We start from the raw sequence: 21,661 nt of genomic DNA, 5'->3' as shown, positions 1-21,661 counted from the left end.
CCTTCTTTTTCATTTCATTCTTAAATCAGCCTGCCTAAACAGGCTCAATCTGGACACACTATTTGATTTCACCTGCTTCTAAATCTGTTCTCTAAGTTTATTGTTTTAAAATCATTTTTAGAGGCTTCCCCATGTTTTAAAATACGCTTCCCTTCTTTTTCAGCTGTATTATTGTATCACAGATATGTTTGCGGCCCTGGGATCCTCTGGGAGGGAAGAGCAATGTTTAAATAAATGTAATAAATGAAACAAGGTAACTAAACAAAATGTACCTGTTCCTACTAAAGCTCATTTCCAAGTACAGCAACGTTTGTTCTAGGAGCCTGAAGCCTTGACAGTCACACCTCGATCCTTATCTATAATACAGTGGTACCTCGGTTTAAGAACAGTCCGATTTAAGAACGATTTGGTTTACAAGCGTCGCAAAACCGGAAATAGTGTCTTGGTTTGAGAATTTTACTTTGGTTTAAGAACGGAATCCGAACGATGGAAGAGCAGCGGCTGGAGACCTCATTAGAGAAAGCGTGCCTCGGTTTAAGAATGGTTTTCATTTAAGAATGGACTTCCAGAACGGATTAAGTTCATAAACCGAGGTACCACTGTACTAGTAGTCCTGAGACAGCTGGATACCAATCAAATTGTTATCTAATATAATAACATTATTTTTATAAATACATCGGTTAACTACAATAACCTATTATTTTCAATGTACTGTATACAAGTTTTCCCCCTCCCGGTTCTGTTTTGTTTTTCTGCATGGGTGCTATTCTTTTTCTTCTTCTTTGCATCTTATCTTACTCTGTGCACTTGAAATTATGTACTTTTTATATTTCAATAAATAATATTACATACATACAGTGCTTTTTTCTAAAAAAATGTTTAGGAGTACTCTCATTTTGACTCAAGAAAATCACCATTTTATAGTTCAAATGGGGAAAAATAAATGCAGTAAATGGACAAAAGTACAAAGATTCACAAAACGTTTAGAGGTATGCGTTCCCCTGCGTCTCCCCAGAAAAAAAGCACTGTATACATATAAACTGCAATGGGGAGGTGTTATTGCTTTGCCTGTTACTATGCCATACATTTTTGTGCTTTTCTTTTGCAAACTGCCCTGTGATCCTCAGATAAGATAAGGGGTGTGTAGAAATTAAATAGATTAAATTAGAAAGAATCCCTTTCTTCTCCCACCCGCCCTTTCCTCCTATTGTCATGTTGATCTCTTTGTCCAGAGATCTGTACAGCGCCTAGCAAATTGAAGCACCCCCCGCAGCACTGCCGGTCACGCCCCCTGTGACGTCTCCCTCCCGCCCTTCCCAAACCTTCTACCCCTCGCCCTGCACGCTGGAAGGTCCCACGTGGCCAGGATCTCCTTTTATGGTCGCTGACGCGGCGGCCGCGCAGGGAACCCCCGCCTCTTCCCCCCCCCGCTCTTTGGTCCCGCCTCTCATAAGTCAGAGGATCCAGGAAGAGGCGCGCACAAACCCAAGAGACCGAAACAAGGCAGCCGCGTGGTCGGGCAGAGCGGAGAGGACCAGAGATCGAGAGAGAGCGCGCACGCTGCATTGTCGGGTAAGGCTGATGCGGGGGCGAAGCGGGGCGCTTCGATGCGGGGTTCTTTACTCCGGGTACCTCTTTTTTTCCCCTCGAGAGCTGGAGTTTTTTCCTTCCGTCTCCTTCCAGGGGAGTGTTTGGCGGTTGCGATGGGGAAACTATTCCTGGAATTCTGGGTTTCTTCAAGGGATTGAGGCACACCTCCGCTAGACCCTCGTTCTTCCTAAAACGTTTCCCATAGAGCTTCCTCTTTCCACTGAATTAAGGGGGCCGATCCGGTTGGTTTTCTGTTTGGTATGGATCGGGCTTTCCCCCTGGATTTCTCATTCCCCCCCCCGCTTCCCCACTCCCCGATCGTCTTACCTTTCTCTCCCCGATAGTCCCTCCCCGCTCCCCAAACAAAATTTCATTTCTGCCTGTCCGACTCTCCCGACCTCCAGATCGGCCCCAAACGTTCCTGGCATCGCATCGACGACCCCCTCCCCCCGGGCGAAGAATTATTGCTTAGCTGTCCGGTTTTCTTTTTAAATTACTTTTTATTTACCTCGAACGCTCTCGATCCCCGTCATTGCCGAAACATTTCCTCCTGGATTTGACCCACCCGCTGTAATATCTCCGTCCCTAAAAATAGACATCGGATCCTGGATTGGGGGAGAGGTCGTGTAGGATTTTTTATTTCGACGCCCTCCCTTCTCCAGTCCCCAACCCACTTTAAATTCCCCATCGCTGGTATTTTCTATTGCTGGCATTGCTATCTGTGCCTGTGCCGTTCTCTCTCCCCCCCGCCCGCACAGTTTCATCCTCCAGATCTGACTCAACCCTGTTTCATCTTATCGTCCCCCCCGGAGCCATCCCGGCACTACACCGGCGACCACCTCCACTCCATGCGCATTCCCAGCCCTAATTCCCGGGCGGCGTTATAACATGCGTCCGGTCTTTAACAATCGCACACCTCAAATCTACCTGAACTTTGCGTTCAAATCTACCTGAACCCTGTTTCATCTTATCGTCCCCCCCGGAGCCATCCCGGCACTACACCGGCGACCACCTCCACTCCATGCGCATTCCCAGCCCTAATTCCCGGGCGGCGTTATAACATGCGTCCGGTCTTTAACAATCGCACACCTCAAATCTACCTGAACTTTGCGTCTCTCTCTCTCTCCCCCCCACATTGCTTTGTCTGGTTCCCAAATCCTCCTTTCCTCTTCGTGTCTATTCCTTCCCCCGTTCCCCTTTCACATAGGGGGTGAAAAAGTGGCTCGTGGCGCCTTAAAGGTTATTGCACGACCCTCCCCGTGCCCATCGGAAGGACACGCAGAGTTCAGTGGGTCGCCATCCTCCCAGGGACGTGCGTAAAGGATTTGCAGCCTTGGGGTGCGAAAGGCCTTGAGGTGCTCCAAAGACTCCCGTATGTTTAGACTACCGGCTCTTTCGGCCGTGACCTTCATCCTAGCCCGATCTCGACACCCCATATTTTCCCCCTTTCCCGACCTCGGTACCCACTTCCCCCAGGTTACCGATTGCCAACCCACTCTGTGCGTATTTCCTCCTCTGACGCTCTTTATTGCCTTCCTGCTCCTTTCTGAAAGCTGATGAAACTGTCCTGTAGTTTGTTTTGCAACTTTCATTTAGATCAGTGCCTGGAGTGAGACGGGAGAACGGCCTTTGCCTCCCCCCTTCCTCGCTCCGCTGGGAACTTTATTGTTAAACAAATTGTTAAACACATTCCTATGCTCCCTCCTGTGTGATTTGGTCGGTGTGTTGTGTGGGGATCTATTGAGCTGTTTGTTTTGATGTCGCGCAGGAATCTCAGGTGGGGAGAGCGGTCTTGCACCTGGGTCCTGCTTGGTGTCTTCTCTGGGCATCTGGGGTTGGTCAGATCCACCTGCAGTTTTCAGTTGCCGAATCCTTGTTTTGCATCCTCTGTGTGCTAACAGAGGAGGGTTCTCTGTTGTTGAGGGAAGTTTGGGGAGGTGTACTGCCCCGTGGAAACGGTGTTCCCCTTGAAAGACACATTCTCGGAGAATAGGTCCAAGGGAATGTGTCTCTCAATGGAGCTCCATTTTCAGGGAGAGCTTACCCCCCCCCAGCAAGTATATAAATGCTAAGCAGATTTTAAGATGTTTTTAGGACAGAACCCAAGGGTGTAATGGTACTGCAAATCCATTTCTACATTTGCTGAGGAATTGGGGGTTGTCTTTAGCTACCGTACCTGCTGAGTCCAGATTTCCCATTATGCAGTGTGGATTTGTGCCTGCCTGCCGGCAATGCAATCAATATGGCTTGTTTATATACCCTCTTAAATAGTTACATTTTGGGGGCATGGTTTTTGGGATTCTCTCTTGGTGAATGTGTTTTGTTTTGTTTTAAATAATTTTTATTGTAAACATTTTAAATCCATACCAATTATCAACATTACAATCAAATACCTTCCCCCCATTTCTCCCCCTCCCCCTCCCCCCCCCCGGAACTTCCCCCAGCTCCCATAAATGACCCTCCAGGTCAGGCATCCCCAAACTTCGGCCCTCCAGATGTTTTGGCCTACAACTCCCATGATGCCTAGCTAACAGGACCAGTGGTCAGGGATGATGGGAATTGTAGTCCAAAACATCTGGAGGGCCGAAGTTTGGGGATGTTTTACCATTGTAAATGATATTTTTATAATGTTCAAGTTCATATTCTACTTAAAAAATTGTGTATGTTTATTCAAATCCTGCCAGTGGTTCTAAGTCTCTTTGTTGTTTATTCAGATAACTTGTAAAAAGTTCCCATTCTTCCTTAAAGTCCTGATTGTCCATTTCGCATAGCTCGTCAATTTTTCTTGCCATTGTTCCTTCATTGGTATTTCTTCTTCCTTCCATCCTTGTGCTAGGTAAATTCTTGCTGCAGTTGTAGCATACATACATAAATTCTTAGTCTTCTTTGGCATTCTTTGATGAATGTGTTTGAGGCAGGTGGTAGCTGGGGTTTTTGGTGACTTACACAAGACTGGAACAAAGAGTTTGTTGCAGAGGTGAGATCTAAATATTAGGCTTTTTAGGGCTGGTGTGTACAGTACATTGTTGTTAGGTCCTTGTGAGCTGTTCTGCCCATTCCTGGCTGCACACTCACTTTGCATGTGTGTGCATCTAGGATGTCAGGTGGAGAGATGCTATTGAGGCTCATTCATGGATGTCCTGGCAAGTGGTCAAATCAAGTGCAGTATACGGTAAATAACTGCATATAGGGAAGTTTTTAAGTATAGGGAAGTTTTTAATGGTTTATGTTTTTCCGTGGTTGTATATGTGTTGCAGGTTGCCCAGAGTGGCTGGGGAAATCCAGCCAGATGGATGGGACATATATATTAAAAATATTATTATTGTTATTATTATTAATATTATCTTCAAGTGTCTCAATCCTCACAGGGATGAGGAAGCTGCGGCCCTCCAGATGTGGTTGAATCCAATTCCCACCAGCCCTAGGCAGCATGACCAAAGGCCTGGGGATGATGGAAGTTGTAGTCTAGCAACAGTCTGAGTGCCCACAGTTTCCCCATCCTTTCCCTAATACAAGTCCCATTTTCTTAAGGAGGGAAAGAATTCCTAGTGGGTTACATCAGTTTGAGATTTTGTGATTTGTTGCATTTTGGTGTCTCTGTTTGAAAGCATTTATTTTTTTCATCAACCTTAAGCCAATGGTCTTGCTACCTTTTGATGCAAATATGCATTTGGGGACCATTCTGCATGTACTTTGCATGGCAACAGTCCTGCTATTGCAACCCCCCCCCCCGCCAGCAAGCTGTGACCCAGTAGGTAGTAGCTCTTCCCTGCCCACAAGATAAAGCTAAATGGTGCATTTGGGGAAGTGGTTGCCTAAAAGGGCTGGCAATGAACATCTCTTGCGGTGCATTTGTTCCTTCCAGGTGACATGAATTCCTGAATATCTGTTAAGGCCCCACCCCATTCCCTAAAAAGATAACTAAACAGAAAAGGTGCCCCTTTTGAATGCATTAAAAGCCTGCTAAATCCCCATGTATTCACCTAACGCAATCTGTATAAAATGCATGTTTCATTGTTGATGGGCTTAGATAAGGTGTCTGAAGGCTTTCTTTTTTATCTGCTGTGTGTCTCACCCTGGCCTCTCACCAGCATTTTTTATTTAAAAAATCAATTGTTTCTGAATGGCTCCTGTATTGCCCCAGGAGAGGGTGGATCTTGCTAAATTAGCATCTGTATCACAAGGTTTCTAAATGGCCATTGGACAGCTGCTGGGAGATCAAACAATTAATTTGTTTGCACTTTTGGGAGGGTTGAGGATGAATCCCCATGTCATTGCTTATCAAACTTGTGCTTTCCAGAGGTTTGGGGGGGGGAGAGAATTCCCATCAGTGTGCTGGCAAAGGCTAATGGGAATCGTAGTCCAACACATCTGGAGGGAGGCCCCAGGCTAAAGAAATCTGTTTTAAGTGTTGTGTTCAGTTGCTTGCTGTTTTATAGCTTCTGGATTAATGTTTTAGCCCAGGCATAGGCAAACTGGGCGCTCCAGTTGTTTTGGGACTACAACTCCCATCATCCCTGACCACTAGTCCTGTTAGCTAGGGCTGATGGGAGTTGTAGTCCCAAAACACCTGGAGCGCCCAGTTTGCCTATGCCTGTTTTAGCCTCTAGAACTGAGCTTCCCAAACTTGGGTCTCCAGCTGCTTTTGAACTTCAACTCCCATAATCCCTAGCTGGCTGGTCAGGGATGATGGGAATTGTGGTCCCAAACACAGCTGTAGACCCAAGTTTGGGGAAACCCTAATCTAGAAGCATGGTTATTGTTTGTAATGCCTGGGTTATAAATAGGATAACCTCCATATGTGCATAGCCACCAGAAGATCATAATAAAACCACACACACATTGACTATAAAATAGTACAGTTGGAAGGGACCCAAGGGTCATCTAGTCCAACCCCCTGCAATGCAGGAATCTCCACACACTGCCCTCCATCCAATTTTGAAACCAGACCCTGCTTTAGCTTTGCGATCAATGCTGGTGTTACTTAGTGTGCTTCCTAGGTGTAGAACATCTCGGTGCTACTTACCCTAACCTTGCAAGTAGGCCAGCATGATTTCCTCTTGTACAGTGGATTGTGCAAGGTGGGGAACACTGAAATGGAGAGGAATGGTGCCTTGCAAGAAACCATTCAGTAAGTTAGCTGGGATTGAAAAGAGGATGGAGGAGGAAAGATTTGCTTTTTGTTCCCCGTGAGGCAGAAAGCGAAAGAGGGAAGTGGGGAAAGCCCCACTGCCCAAAAATTCCTGTGGGGTGAGACAAGTGGGAAGTCATTTTCCAGAATCCCCTTTATTTGGGGAGGGCAGAGGAGAGCACAAAGGAATTCCCAGTTCACCTTTTCTCTTAGGTTGAGTGGGAAGTGACTGACAATCTCTCTCTCTCTCTCTCTCTCTCTCTCTCTCTCTCTCTCTCTCTCTCTCTCTCTCTCTCTATCTATCTATCTATCTCTCTATCTCTCTCTCTCTCTCTCTGTGTGTGTGTGTGTGTGTGTTTGTGTGCCTAGGAACAGGTGTCAGATTTGGCAGTTGAAAAACAGCAGTTGCTCAGGCAGCAACCATGACTGGTTTGGATATGCGTGCCTCTGCATTATAGTTGGGCCATCTGAGGTCCTAGGACAGGTGTGGGGGGACCCATGCCCCTCCAGATATTGTTGACCTGCCACTCCCATCACCCCTGGCAATTGCCTGTGCTTTCTGGGGCTGATGGGAGTCATAGTCTAGCAACATCTAAAAGACCAAGGACTCCCCCACACCCGAGTTACAACCTGGTTCCAAAATTTGATATTTGCGGAGCTGAAAAGAACCCCCAAAGTGGAACTGATCACATTTTAAGTGATCCAAAAAAAATCTGGATATTTTTAAAAAGTGGTGTGTTTGTCAGGTTTTTAAAAATGTTTTTAGGGTGGATTTTCCGGCTTCCCTGGTGGGAAGATTTTTTTTATTTCTGGTTTTGGTGATCCTGTAAGTTATGTGCATATATGTTTTGCCAGGAATTGAAGCTTCCTTTCCCAGCCCAGTATTAGCTTCCACTTCCAAAGTAGTTTGTGGGACCCCAGTGCCCTGTTTCTGTGCTCTGCAATGTTTACCATTTCCAGGAAGCTGCTTTGTGTCATTGTTTTGGCTCACTCTCCCTATGATATCATTTGATTTTTTTCAATGTGACTCCAGAGTCGGTGATAAACGCAGGTGAGCTGATAGACGCTGCAGATAGCTTGCTGAGCTAATGATACTTGGCAGGTTTTGTGGCTTGGAGGGGTGAGGTGGGTGAACACTTAAAAACAGATGCCTCTCCTTACAACCTTGGGACCTGCGTAATGGCTTGCCTTTCTGGCAAATAATGCCGTGCTTTATTCTTATCTGTCCAGCAGGTGCCTTGCTCAGGTGGTGTGTGTGTGTGTGTGTGTGTGTGTGTGTGTGTGTGTGTGTGTGTGTCCTCCTGGCCGTGTTTGCTGGAGATGGTGGTCGTTGTGGTTAACCACCACCTGTTCCTCACACCTGGCCTTGCTGCTTTCTCCTTTGTTATCCTCAAGGCTAGCCTGTAAGGTACTATAATCCAGGCTTCTCTTTGATGGCTGTCTGTAGGCAGTTCACAAAGCGTGTGTACTGCATCAGTCAAGACCAGCCCTGTCATTAGACAGGCAAAGTGGCCTGCTTTGGGAGTCTGACCTTTGCACTCTTTCAAAAGAGATGCAGATGGTGAGTGAAACGATTGCTGGTTATTTCCCACCCCCCCACCCACCCCCCCGTGTGTGCATGCGAGTATACTTACACACGTATAAGTGTGCCAGCCACGTGGACTTTGCCTTAAGTCCCACATTGCCTTGGGCTACCTCTGCTGCTGCTAGAGCACCAGAACAGGCCTGTTGTATACTGGGTGCAGTTCAAGATGCCGTGCTTCTAAGGCCTGCACTGGTGGGCTGGGGGACAAATGACCCTCCAGATCAGGCATCCCCAAACTTTGGCCCTCCAAATATTTTGGCCTACAACTCCCACGATCCCTAGCTAACAGGACCAGTGGTCAGGGATGATGGGAATTGTAGTCCAAAACATCTGGAGGGCTGAAGTCTGGGGATGCCTGCTCCAGATCATGTTGGGTTCCAACCCATATCAACCCTGGCTCTGGGGGTGATAGGAACTGTAGACCAGCAGCAACTAGAGGCAGTGTTTGAAACTTACTGGCCACATTTTGCACCGGGCTATCGGCCACTTGTGGTGCGTGATGTCTCCACTATCTGGAGGTGCATGCTTGGGGACCTTAGGATCTTGCCTGTTTCCACACACTAATACCACATCCTGTAGATTTTTTTTTGATATTTTCTCTTCGCAGTCAGAACAAATTTCAGGTAGCATAAAGACTCACGAGCCATCGGGCCCCTAACTGGCCAGTAGACATTCCATTTTGGAAACTGTAACCTTGGTTTTAGGAGCCATTTGACACCTAGCTTATATATCTGGGTTTTTAACAGTGTGGCATCTAGACTAGCTTTCCAGGATCATAGGAAACTCCTGTCATGCACAATGGGCCGTAGCTTGCCTGCTTTGGATGCAGAAAGTGCCAGGTTTCAACTCCCAGCATTAGGCTGGGAGAAAGATCTCTGTCTGAAATCTTGAGAGCTACTGTCGGTCATTGTGGACAAAACTGTTACAGAGGGACCCAAGGTGTGACTCTGTTTAAGTCATGTTCAGTTCTGACTCTTGTGCTCCTATATAGATTCTGCCCACATTTCACTCAGCTGACGCTTCGGGGGCAGAACCTGCTTCCATGTGTTTTGGAAGCATAGGGCTGGGGTTATGATGGGCAACAACATTGACCATTATTTCCTGATTTGCAACATTCATTTGCCTCTCTCTCTAGCCAAGCTAAACACAGCTGGGTGCGAGGGAGCCTTCTTTCTTTCTGCATCATCAACAAACCATAAATCTCTTGCCTTGCCCCAACTGCCTTGTGCAAGAGATCGCAGCTTTGTACGGATGTGTGTGAACGCAAGCAGACTTACCCAGTCACGTGCCTGTGTTGATAGGAAGAGGTTTCCAGCCCACACATGGCCCTTTCTCTTTTTGTTTTGCTGCTTCGAGGCCCAGCCCCTCCTGTTGCAACCTTTTGCAACCAACTCAGTGTGTACTTCTGTGTCCCGTCAATGGCAGGTAATCTGCTTGCAACAAGCTGTTCCCGGAAACTGAGAGGGCCAGCCCAGTGGAGGGAAGAGCTTGTGCATACAAAATAGCATGGCTGAGGATCCAAGCGGTGGTTGTTCTTATCTGGAGTGTGTGTGTGTGTGTGTGTGCTGTTTGGGTGGGGGCTGGAGGGAGGGGGAAAACCACACACTCATGTGGTCCTGAGTGGTAATTGATCGGCGGGAGAAGTAAAATTCTTTGTACCATCGGTATCAATCGAGAGAACTGGCAGAATGTAGGGCAGGTAGCTTTGGCACCCTGAATGCTCCTGAACTGAAACTCCAATCAGTCCCCACCAGTGTGGTAAAAACTTGCAAGGCCAAAGTCTCTCCACACCTGAGAGCATTATAGAGTGTTAGAATCTCAAATATACTGTATATTGACAAATGGTACCTTAAAAACCTATGTTACAGTCACTAAAATGGAGTATCTTTTCTTGTTCTTCTTCATCAACATCATCATCATCATTTCTATACTGTTTTATATTTTAAAGGAAAACTCTCAAAGCAGTTTACAACCCGTTAAGCCATCAAATAAAACAATTCAGAACAAGACAAATTCAAACTTCAAGGAAAATATTTAAGATCCTTCTCTAAAGTGGCATTTTGCTTCCCTCATACTTCTTAACCTGCTTAATTTATAGTACCCTAGCAAGCCAATGTGGCATAATGGTTAGAGGGTTGCAATAGGACTTGCAAGGCCAGGGTTCAAATCCCTGGACTCTGCCATGAAGCTCACTTGGTTGCCCTTGGGCCAGTTACAGCCCCTTAACCTACCTCACAGGGTCGTTGTTGGGATTAATTGGGGAGGTGGGTGAACTGCTTGGAGAAAAGGGGCCAGCCAGATGGAGATGTCGGGCACCAACCTGGCATCCAGAGATCTCCACATGGTGCCATTTGGTGATTAGATTTTATACCTGAGTTTCTGACACTGGGTGGGCCTTGTGAACTTTGTTAAGAGCCTTCTCACCCACCTTCTTCATGGTTCTCCTTAACTAAGAAGGCTCTCCCCCTTTTAAAAAAAGATAAAGAGTTTTTGACCTCTTTCCTCTAGGGCACAGGGGAGTGCTATAGTTAAGAGACATGTTTGTTATTGATAAGTATGTTGACCCACAAGCATTCTCCCCCATCGCAAATGCCCTTTTGGCTGTGTTGTAATTCTCTTCCTCCTCCTTGACCCAAGGATGGATGGGTTGTGTGAATAATACCAAGCTAGAGAGTCCTAGATGGCCGCAAGCATCTTGTTCAAACGTTTTCCCCAAACTCGGAGCCAGTGTTTTGTCAAAAAGGTTGCCTACTCAGCTGAATTGGTATGAGAGTAACAGGGCAGACGGGGTTGGGCTATATGACCTCTGGGTGACCCCTGCAACAACCTTGCCTGTTTTCGTCTGTGTGCCTGGGCCATTGTTGTTACCCACTTGCAGGAGCCCTGATGTAACAGCCCTACAAGTTCTCCCTCGGTGACTCACTTCTGCTTCATAGGCCCGAGTCACTATTTTGTGGTCCTGGTGTTGCAAGCTTTTAGAACAAAGAGTTTCCTCGTGCTGTGCGGGAACACAGCTCTCTCGAATCTGTTCCTTGCAAATTGAAGGACCATTTCTTTCGGCACAAAGTGACTTTTTAGAGAGTTTCCCCACTCCCTACACTGGAGCCCTGTGCTGCATTATTTGTAGGGCTCAGTCGCTGAATGGGTTTTCTTCTTTTCTCCCCCAGGACGTACACAGCGAAGGGTCCAAGATGAAGGAGGAAGTGGAGAAAGCAGTCTGGTTCATCTCCCGCGTGATGGATCGCGACCGGAAGCTGGAGAAGGAAAAGTTGGAGCGTTTCAGGGAGAGCCTGACCACGATCCTGTGTGAGCGCTACAAGGACCATTGGTATCCAGAGAAACCCTGCAAAGGGCAGGCTTACAGGTAAACAAGGAAGTTGGTTTTTTTTATGAACTAAAATTGGAATACTGTCAACTGATGGAAGAGTTTTCAGCAAGCAGTCTTTCGGACGGTTAATTAAGTTGACATTCACATTGTTACCAAATATCGTGTTATTACAAAACCTCAACATTTGTGGGCTGCTGATTTTAACCCGATTTGGGATTCATTTGAATGGAGAGCAGCATAGAAATTCACTAAATCAGTTCCCTTTCTGAATGCCAACAGGCTTGTTCACACATTACATTGGGTGAAAGAGTACACTTCATACAGCTCGGTGGTTGCCACACCCAGGGCCGTCTTAATCTTATGTGGCGCAGGGATCCGCTGGGCGTCCCCCACCCCCACGGGGGTCCCCCCATCCTCTGTGCCTCTACGGCCATAGGATGCCTTTGCAGCCTGCCCACGTGGCTTGCTGGTGGGAGTGCGCAGCCCGGGCAGGTCCTTCTGAAAGGAGCGAGGTGCGCAGGCCGGCCTGGCGTTTGTGTCAGAGGGCTGCCTTAGGGGGTAGAGGGGTGGCTGCTTCCTGCTGGGAAGGTGGCGCTTGGTGCTCCACGCGGGTGGGCGAGCGACATGATGGCGCCCCCACGCCGGGGTCTGGATCTAGAGGCACTGCTGGCATGGAGCAGCGGCTGGGCGGGTGGCTACTTCCCAGAGGAGCGCTGGGTGCCTGAGTGTCTGGCGTGGCCTGCTGGCCCTGCTGGCCAGCACCGTCCCAGCTACATCCCCAGCACCCTTTCCCGCCTTCAAGGCAGCTTTGTTGGAGGCATGGTGATCTGCGCCCTGAGGATAATGGATAATGGGAGTTGCAGGCTAAGCAGTATCTAGAGGACCGCAAGCTCCTTATTAGTGCTGAAGGTTAGATTGTAAGCTCCTTGGGGCAGGGACTTTGTAAAGCACTCTGCACAGTGATGGTGCTATGTAAGTTAAATAAACAATACACAGCTGCTAGAGTAGACTAGCCCTTCCCATCTCCTTTCTCCTCTTTTTGTTCTAAATAGGAACCCATGCTGATCGTACTAGTGCTACCCAGCATAGGCTGAGGCATGTTCTATACGTGGACACCCTACTTATAGAGTAGTGGTCTTACAGGGTACTTTTTGCACTCCCTCCTGATTTTCATTGCCTTAAAGAAAGGGATAAAAAGAGCTCGTGCTTTTTGCCAATAACCATGAGGGCTAGCCACTTGGCTAAATACATTTCGCATTTAAAGGAGAGAAGGGAAGGAATAGACTGAGAGCAAGCGGTTGTGTTCCCTGCTTTGCCTCAAGATCCCAGACATTGTTAGTCACCCTCGACTCTTGTCTGTCTGTTTGTCGAGGATGAGGCAACGATCGGATGCCTCTTTATGGCGGCAGTTGTTTGCAGAGCTAGCTGCAAAATAACTGTATTGTACCTCTCAAGGCTATTTGTGTAGCTGATAGAGAACTGCGGTTTACAAACCAGTTGGCTGCTGCTACGCCTGTGTCACCAGCCTGCAGGTCAGCTGGAAGCTTTGTTTGCAAGGACTCTGTCTGGAGCTTGTTGTACTACAGATTATAACCTGGCAGTCCTTGTTTTATAATATTACAAATTGCTGTGGACACAGAGTACCCGAGTGGCAGAGCATGTTCATTTCAAGCAAATCCTGCTGAGCTTAGTGGCAATTATTTTCTGACTTTGTGTGCGCACGTCGAGAACAAATGTTCGAGTCAGCCAGCAAAAGTAGAAATGTTAGATTCACCCAGCAAAATTGATTTGGTCATAAGATTCTGGGCAGACAATTGCAAAGGGCACAACCTACAGATAAGGCTTTATAAGGGGGTGGAGCAAATTTGCAAGCATAGTCCTGCATCGGTTATGATAGTGAGTTTAACTGTTGCACTCAGTTTATATTGCCCTCCTCATAACACAAGCATTCTGGGCAGCTCACAAAAATAGAGGGGAAACGGTCTGTCAGGGAACCTGGTTCTAAGCTGTTCCGAACATCAGAGCATCTTAGGTTGGCCCTGGAAATGGAACTGGGAGGCAGCAGGGAGATGGAGTTGGATTTGCGTGTCGGATGTTGGCAACCAGCCACAGTAGAGAACTATATAGCCTTTCATGTCTTGCTTCCCAGAGACATCTAGTTTGCTGGAAACAGGACCTAGGAAACTTATTATATTGAGTCAGGCCACTGGTACATCATGCCCAATATTATTCACTCAGACAGGCAGCGACTCTAAAGGATTGCAGACAGGTTTGTTTGTTTGTTTGTTTCTTGGCCAGCTCCACCTGGATCTTGAACTTGGGATCTTCTGCATGCAGAGCACCTATTTATCTAAACCCCAGATGCTGTACTGAGCAGGGCAATTTTTATGCATTTGGGATTGCAGCCTCAGAATAGTTTAGGCATTTCGACGCTTGTGACGTGTGTTTCCAGGACATGCCCTATGCCCACAATGGCCCCTTTTAAAAACTGTTCTTAATTCTGAATTTTAAACTGTGACTTACTGGTGAAGGACGGGCAATAAAAACAGTAAGTCTAATGGTGATGATGATTTGTAAGATGCTATAGATAGGGGTATACTTGTTAAATAATTATGCATATTTTTATAGTTATAAAATATTTAGAATTGTAAGGTGAAAGGGATTATGGTCTATGTGTATTGCATAAGTTTTCGCGGGCTTTTGTGGATCTAGGTTCCCCCCCACACCCATTGTGTTTAAAAAAATGTGCATTCAAAATGCTGATTCAACAGCCCAGGAAATGATGTATTCAAAATGTGAAAACGGAAGTGCTGGCAACCTTGAATATGTATAAATAGTTGGTTTGCCTCTCTTGAGCAGACTAAAAAGGTCTCTTCAATTTCTGACAAAGCAGAATAAGAATAAGAGCAAATTATGCTAATCTTCTTTGGGATGTGCGGGTGTTTCTCCCCAGTATGGGAATGCAAGTTTACCTGCTGTGCCTGATCACCAAATCTTGTTCTAAATCTAAGCCCTTTCTGCATCGTCTCTGCTTCCTCGCAGGTGCATCCGAATAAACAGGCAGTATACCAAGGATGACGCCATCCTGAAAGCCTGTATGGAGAGTGATCTCGATTACTCGGCATTGACATTGAAAGGCGCAATTACAATCTGGATTGATCCTGGCGAGGTTTCCTGCAGGTGAGTGCATTCGACGGAACCGTCCCTTTAAAAAAGCAACAAGCCCGTAGGTGAGTCATAATAGAAAGCACCCTTCGAAAGAGGGATTCCCCTTCATGTTGTGTAAAGTACTTATGTTAAAAGTTGGATTTTTAATTGAGCACCAGTAATTCTTGTTCAAACTGAGGCTGATTTAGATCATTGTATTTTTCAAACTTGGGGCACCAGTTCTTAAAGTTATGTAGACGCGCATGTAACTGATCACCTGGAGCATAGATTTTCATTTCCTTCTTTATTTCCATACCCCCCCCAACCACATTACAAAAGTAAGATTGATTAAATGCAAATTAGCCCCCCCTCCCTGCTTGAACAGCATTTCAGGATTCAGATAACGTTTCTCTAAAGCACGGTATCTACAATAATTCTAACTTTTCCTTTACGGCATTTATTGTTTTCTATAATGTATGATTAAAACAAATTCCCCCATTCACTGGATCCACACTTGAGCTTTCTCGATTCAACTTGCATTTTCCATTAAAAAGACCAAGCCATCGTTGGAACTGTTCCCCGCCTGCAAAATAAAACATAAAAAACCTGCCTGTCTTCCTTCCAATGGAAGCTTGTGAGTGTAAATAGAGGGAAAGCGCTTCCTTCCAGTGTCTGACCCCTACCTTCCTTCTCCCCCCACCCCAGGCTTGGTGAGAACAACCGCCCCTTCACAGTGAAGGAGGATAAGGAAGAGGAGGAGGAGAGAAGAAAAAGCAGCAGCAGCGGCAAAGCAACGCCCGAGTCAGAGACGTCGGACTATCACTCCGAGTCTCCTTCGGAGTCGCCCTGCGAGTGCGCGTCCTCCTCGGAGGACGAGGGTCCCGGAAAGCGTTCTGCCGCGAAGACATCGCAGATTAAACCAGGGGGAGCAAATCTCCCCAAACAGGTAAGCTGATAGGAGAGAGGCTGGGAATCTGGTTCTGTACTGTGCGTTTGCTTCTAGGCAGAATGTAATTTTATGCAGTGTTTTGTACAACAACAACAACAACAACAACAACAACAACAATTAATAATAAGTGCCAGAAGGCCCTCGGACCTGGACCTCAGTGTCTGGGCTGTACAATGGGGGTGGAGACGCTCCTTCAGGTATACTGGGCCGAGGCCGTTTTGGGCTTGAAAGGTCAGCACCAACCCTTTGAATTGTGCTTGAGAGCCAATGTAGGTCTTTCGGGACTGGTGTTATATGGTCTCTGTTTGGCTTTGTAATGTAGTCATTTATTTTACAGGCGAATGGCCTATGGCCCAAGCATTAATAAACTACACCAATATTTTGCATATTTAAGAAGTCATATTCTGACCTCTCTTCCCCCTCTTCCCCTTCCAGGAGCCCCATCGCTACCGCACGCCGTCTCCGCTTTGGGTCCCGCACCCGCAAGGCCCGGTCTTCACCTACTTCCCTTTAACTTACTATTACGTCCAGCCAACGATGCCTGTTCCCCGGAGACCCAACCCCAACATGTTGAAACGGCTGACAAAGCGAGCATCCAAATCCTGAAGACTGGGCAGAGCCTGGGGTGGTTGTGGGGTTTTTTTTTGGGGGGGGGGAACCATAGTATTCCTTCGTGAAGGACACCAGGCTCCTAAGACTCCTCCTTGAGTCTGGAGAGGTTCCTTGAGAGGGGCTGGGCTGACCTTGTTTCTATGGTGTTAAACAACTGTAGCATTCCGATTTGTCTGATTAAGCACTTCCGGAAAGGAAGGGCTGTGTTTGCCAGTGGTTAGAGCAGGGTAAGGCGGGTGTCTGTGTTATATATATATATATATATATATATATATATATATATATATATGTGTGTGTGTGTGTGTGTGTGTGTGTGTGTGTGTGTGTGTGTAGTGTGAATCTCGGCGCATATATATATTCACTATATATATAGTGTGTGTGTGTGTAGTGTGTGTAGTGTGTGTAGTGTGAATCTCAGCGCATATATATTCACTATATGTGTGTGTGTGTGTGTGTGTGTGTGTGTGTGTAGTGTGAATCTCGGCGCATATATATATATTCACTATATATATAGTGTGTGTGTGTGTGTGTGTGTGTGTGTGTGTGTGTGTAGTGTGCGTAGTGTGAATCTCAGCGCATATATATATATTCACTATATGTAGTGTGTGTGTGTGTGTGTGTGTGTGTGTGTGTGTGTGTGTGTGTTTCAGCTCTTTATATAGAGAGAAATGTGAAGCAGTGGGGCAAAGGACCTGCGATCTCCTAATTCTCAGTGGCTTTTCTCAAATAGGTTTTCTGTAGGCGCTGTGTGTTTATCCTGCACTTTAGAACTAAACCAGGGGCCCCCAAACTATGGCCCCCGGGCCGGATGCGGCCCAATTGGCCTCCCAATCTGGCCCGCGACGACCCCCGCCGCCCGCTGCCGCCGCCCGCTCTTAATGGCGCGCGGCGCGGCGGCGATCTTCAAAATCAGCAAAAAATCGCCGAAAATCCTTTGTGCGCATGCGTATGGGCCTCTCCCGACCCAGAAGAGGTCATTTCCGATGCACTTCCGGGTCGGGGGAGGCCCATACGCATGCGCACAAGCGATTTTCGGCGATTTTCTCCCCGACCGTGTGCGTGTGCGCATGCACACTGGCGCGCACTCCCCCGCCCTCCGGCCCGAAGCCCGGTAAGTCTGGGGACCCCTGAACTAAACGCTGCTCCTGCTGACCCCTTTTGCACTTTTATGGGAAAACATGCCATTGAATGAAAATGCGCTCTGTCTGCAGCAACCACAAGGAAGGTCAAAAAGCATTAGAGCAGAGGTGTGTGGGGATCTGTGGTCCTACAGATGTTGCCAGACTCCAGCTCCATTCAGCCCCCACCCCCAGCCCTTGGGCTGCACATGCGGGGGGGGGGGGCTGATGTGACCCAGAGGGCTGCAGGGTCCTCCAACCCTCTGCTAAAGCCTCATTCCCTTGCTGTAGCTGCTCAGGTCTCCTTTTGCCACCACCCCCAGCTTCTGCAATGCACTCAGGCATCTCTCGCCTACATTTCAAGCTCTTCTGCAACTTAAGGAAAGGCTGGGGGAGCCTGTAGCCCTTCAGATGACCTTGTCTTTGGACTCCCAACTCCCAGCATGACCAGTGGGTGGGGGGAGGGAAGGTTGGAGTTGAGTCTGACATAAGGTCTAGAAATGGCTGGTGTTTTTTTTCCAAGCGCTGAGATTCATCCCAGCTGTAATCCTATGTGCATGTACTTGGGCAGTAAGTAAGTCCAGTTCACTCCAGCAGGCCTTACTTCTAAGTAGACATGCCTAGGATCGCAGTTTGAATGCATGCGCGCATATATATATATATGTATATGTATATATATATATATGTATATATATATATATATATCACATAAACATGCCGTACTGCCTTGCACCTTTTTTCCTGGAAATACACACAGCTGCAATAATAATACTTACCTACCTCAAGAGATGCTCTTATCAAGTTATTATTGTTATTAATATCAAGTTGTTGTTGTTATTGTTCTTACTATTATTAATATTGCTGAAGGATTGTTGGCGCTTGACTGGACCTACTTCTTGTTGGGGAAAGTATTGTTGTTGCTGATAAAATGACAGATAATATATATATTTAGATATATATTATGTATTCTGTGAATAACAATTGGGAGCTTTGTAATTTATGGAATGAAAATGATTTTGTAAATATGGTACCTGCAGCTTGTTTTTACGCACCATTGATACAATGAATTTTGCCTTTTTTTACAAAAAGCAAACCTCTTTTCATTTTTATACAGCTTTTTAAAACTAATAAAATAAATGATGCAAGTAAAGGAGGCTAATGCTGTGTTTGTGGTTTGTGGATGATGATGATGGAAGTGTGGCCATTGTACATGGGCACCCAAAAAAGGAACTTTCAAAACAAAGCAAAAAGGGAAGTGTTTCCGTTCTAAAACAGACAGCTTTTGTCCCTCCAGATCTTGCTGGGTTACATCACATGGCCTGGAGACAGGCAGGCAGGTTGTGCATCCGCAGCAGTGACCAGAGGAGGAATGACCTCTGGGAGGAGCTCGGAGAGAAGAAACGCCATGGCAATTCTGCAGCAGCAGAACTGGATGCCTCCCTCTGCCCCAGCTGCAACAAATCATGTCTCTCCTGTATCAGTCTCTGCAGCCACAGCAGGTGCTGTAACACTCCAGTGGTTTGCCTTTACCCCCCAATGGTGCACTTTAGACGGATCCCAACGCACACACTTTTACTCTAGCCAAGTTTGAACCAAGGGAGCACTTTATAGCCTTTTCATCTAGCAAAGCTTATCCGCTTCCCCGACATGTTCTACAGTCATACCTCTAGTTACATATGCTTCAGGTTGCATACGACACGGGATAGGTACGTGCCGAACCCGGAAGTAATGGAACGGGTTACTTCCGGGTTCGGCAATTCACGCATGCGCAGACACACTGAACGATCATGCGTGTGCACAGAGGCGCCAAATCGCACGGGGAGCATGCGCAGATTCTGTGTTTCAGGGTAAATACTGCTCTGGGTGCGTACGGGACTCCGGAACGGACCCCGTTTGTATCCAGAGGTACCACTGTACATATTTCCTAGCTCTGCAATGGCCTTTTTGAGTGACCAGAGCCATATCCCAGGGGGCGATGGGATCCCATGGCCCTCCGATCAGCCCCATCCAGGATTTACCCCTCAGGGGTGATGGAAGGAGCTGTTATTGTCCCATTGGATTTCTTAACTGGGGGGAGGGGGGGGTTGATGTGACCCAGAGGGCTGCAGGGTCCTCCAACCCTCTGCTAAAGCCTCATTCCCTTGCTGTTGCTGCTCAGGTCTCCTTTTGCCACCACTGAGATTCATCCCAGTTGTAATCCTATGTGCATGTACTTGGCAGTAAGTAAGTCCAGTTCAATCCAGCAGGCCTTACTTCTAAGTAGACGTGCCTAGAATCACAGAGGCGTGGTATGTACCTTTGTTAACTATGAAAATCCTTTAATAAAAAAACAGCTACTTAAAAATAATAATAGGGTGCATCTTAAAATAGTGGTTGTAGCCCATTAGCAGCTGTGGGGGGGAGGGGGAGGAGGCAACAGGCTCCATTCCACAATTGCTGGCCAAGCGAAGCTGACCACATACTCCTTATATAAACGAAGTGGAGGGAATGTCCTCTTCGGAATTTTTCTTCCCCATGCTAATAATTCCTTGCACTCTGTTTGCCCTCCCGCTAGAGAAGAAACCTCAGCTGAAGGTTTCAGTGTTGTATCTGCCACAGCGCGCACCAGCCTGGTGTTCCTCCAGTCCAGATTGTTTGGACTGCAACTCCCATGAGCCCTAGGAAGTATGTGTTGGCTGGGGATGATGGGAGGCTGTATGGGATAATTATTCCAGAAAATATTGTAATTTCGAGGAGATAAGTGAGCTGACATGGCCAGCTCTTCCTGTCTGGTTATCTCTTCCTTACTCTGGTCACCTATGTTTTATTGCTTTCTCTATCCCTTGGAAAAAAGGTCTTTGGTGTGGGACCCGGCTTTTTGTCTTTGATGTAGAGTAGCTGGGCCCTAACAGGGACCAGCATCTATAAAATACCTAGTTTTGAATATAGGAGCTGGGAGTTGCCACAGAGCTGTGCAAAATAAGGCTACCTGCGAGTCACTTCGCCACATCTGCAGGGCTTCCCCGTGGCAGAATGAAGTGCTGCTTGGTAACGTATACAGGTGAAACTCTGAAAATTAGAATATCGTCGAAAAGTGCATTTATTTCAGTAATGCAACTTAAAAGGTGAAACCAATATATGAGATAGATGCATGACATGCAAAGCAAGATAGGTCAAGCCTTTATTTGTTGTAATTATTTGTCATTAGGTGGGTCAATTATAAATGGAATGTAATTAATGAAATGTAATAGCAATGTTTATTTTTGTATTGTAACTATTTGTTTTATTACTGTGGAATTTCCAAAAGAAAGCATTTGTAAAAATTAAAAGGAAAATAAAAAATAACAAGTTGCATTACTGAAATAAAGGCACTTTTCGACGATATTCTAATTTTCCGAGTTTCACCTGCATTTTACTTGCTGTTCAGAATAAAATCTGAAATCTTCTCACCCACTTGCGTTTGTATTGCTTCTGTTATAGAAAATTTAAGGGATACTTGCCCTGATAAAAGGGGCCGATTCCGGGCGGAACCCTGACCTTGACAGGACGTTATTTGAAACCCCTGTCGGAATAGAAGTAACAGAGACCAGAGTTCTAGCGAAAAGCAACGCGGCTGCTAAGCCCGATCAGTTTATTATAAAATTGAAGACTTGGCAACAGGGTTCTTACTCACACGACATTACGATGGAGAAGAGCCCTGAACAAAAGGACTTCTGAACATTTATAGGCTACAGTTTTGACACAGCACAAGACAATAGAACAAATAGCGTTATCCGGGTGCGGTGAAGGGATTATAGCGGGTGAATAGGGCGGCGGAAGGGAGGGGGATTTTCCTGAGAGGGTATGACATTGTCATCAATGGATACAAAAGGTGTTTTTCCAGGTGGTGGTTCTTGGGAGTTCCGTTAACGATAGGTGATGTCTTTCCCCCTTTATCTACAGGGCATCACGGAACTGTCGGGACCCACCTGATAAGATTCTATGGATGGAACATCTGTATGTATATTTGTCCTTGTCCTATAGCTTTATTTGCCTAATAAAATCATTTTCCTAAATTCAGGTGTGTCTGTGAGTTCTTATGTAAACATGTTGGGAAGACCTGTGGAGGGGGGTATACAGAGAGTTAGAGGGGAAACGTTCACGCGTATCTTAGGATACAGAAGTTGCAAAGGTAAAATGAAGATATACATTTCAGAGATACAACATTCATGGATCAAGACAA

At 46.5% G+C, this 21,661-nt stretch overlaps 1 protein-coding gene across 1 annotated transcript; it reads left to right on the top strand.

The window, feature by feature from the left end:
* The first annotated feature begins 1,483 nt into the window (after positions 1-1,483).
* On the top strand, positions 1,484-21,230 carry LOC118087767 (protein BTG3). The gene is made up of 5 exons (XM_035120729.2): positions 1,484-1,572; positions 11,474-11,670; positions 14,677-14,814; positions 15,487-15,727; positions 16,166-21,230. Exons 2-5 carry the CDS (start codon positions 11,498-11,500, stop codon positions 16,334-16,336), a joined length of 723 nt encoding a protein of 240 aa, XP_034976620.1. The 5' UTR covers positions 1,484-1,572; positions 11,474-11,497; the 3' UTR covers positions 16,337-21,230.
* Positions 21,231-21,661: the final 431 nt, after the last annotated feature.

This window comes from Zootoca vivipara, chromosome 6, assembly GCF_963506605.1.
Source record: "Zootoca vivipara chromosome 6, rZooViv1.1, whole genome shotgun sequence".
Lineage (NCBI taxonomy): Eukaryota > Metazoa > Chordata > Lepidosauria > Squamata > Lacertidae > Zootoca > Zootoca vivipara.
This window is presented reverse-complemented; position numbering and strand designations above follow the sequence as displayed.

Excerpts from the sequence above, each read along its gene's own strand:
- LOC118087767 (XM_035120729.2), top strand. The coding sequence starts at position 11,498 with ATGAAGGAGGAAGTGGAGAAAGCAGTCTGGTTCATCTCCCGCGTGATG. Across the intron at positions 11,671-14,676 it reads TGCAAAGGGCAGGCTTACAG|GTGCATCCGAATAAACAGGC; the intron begins GTAAACAAGGAA and ends GCTTCCTCGCAG. Across the intron at positions 14,815-15,486 it reads CCTGGCGAGGTTTCCTGCAG|GCTTGGTGAGAACAACCGCC; the intron begins GTGAGTGCATTC and ends CCCCCACCCCAG.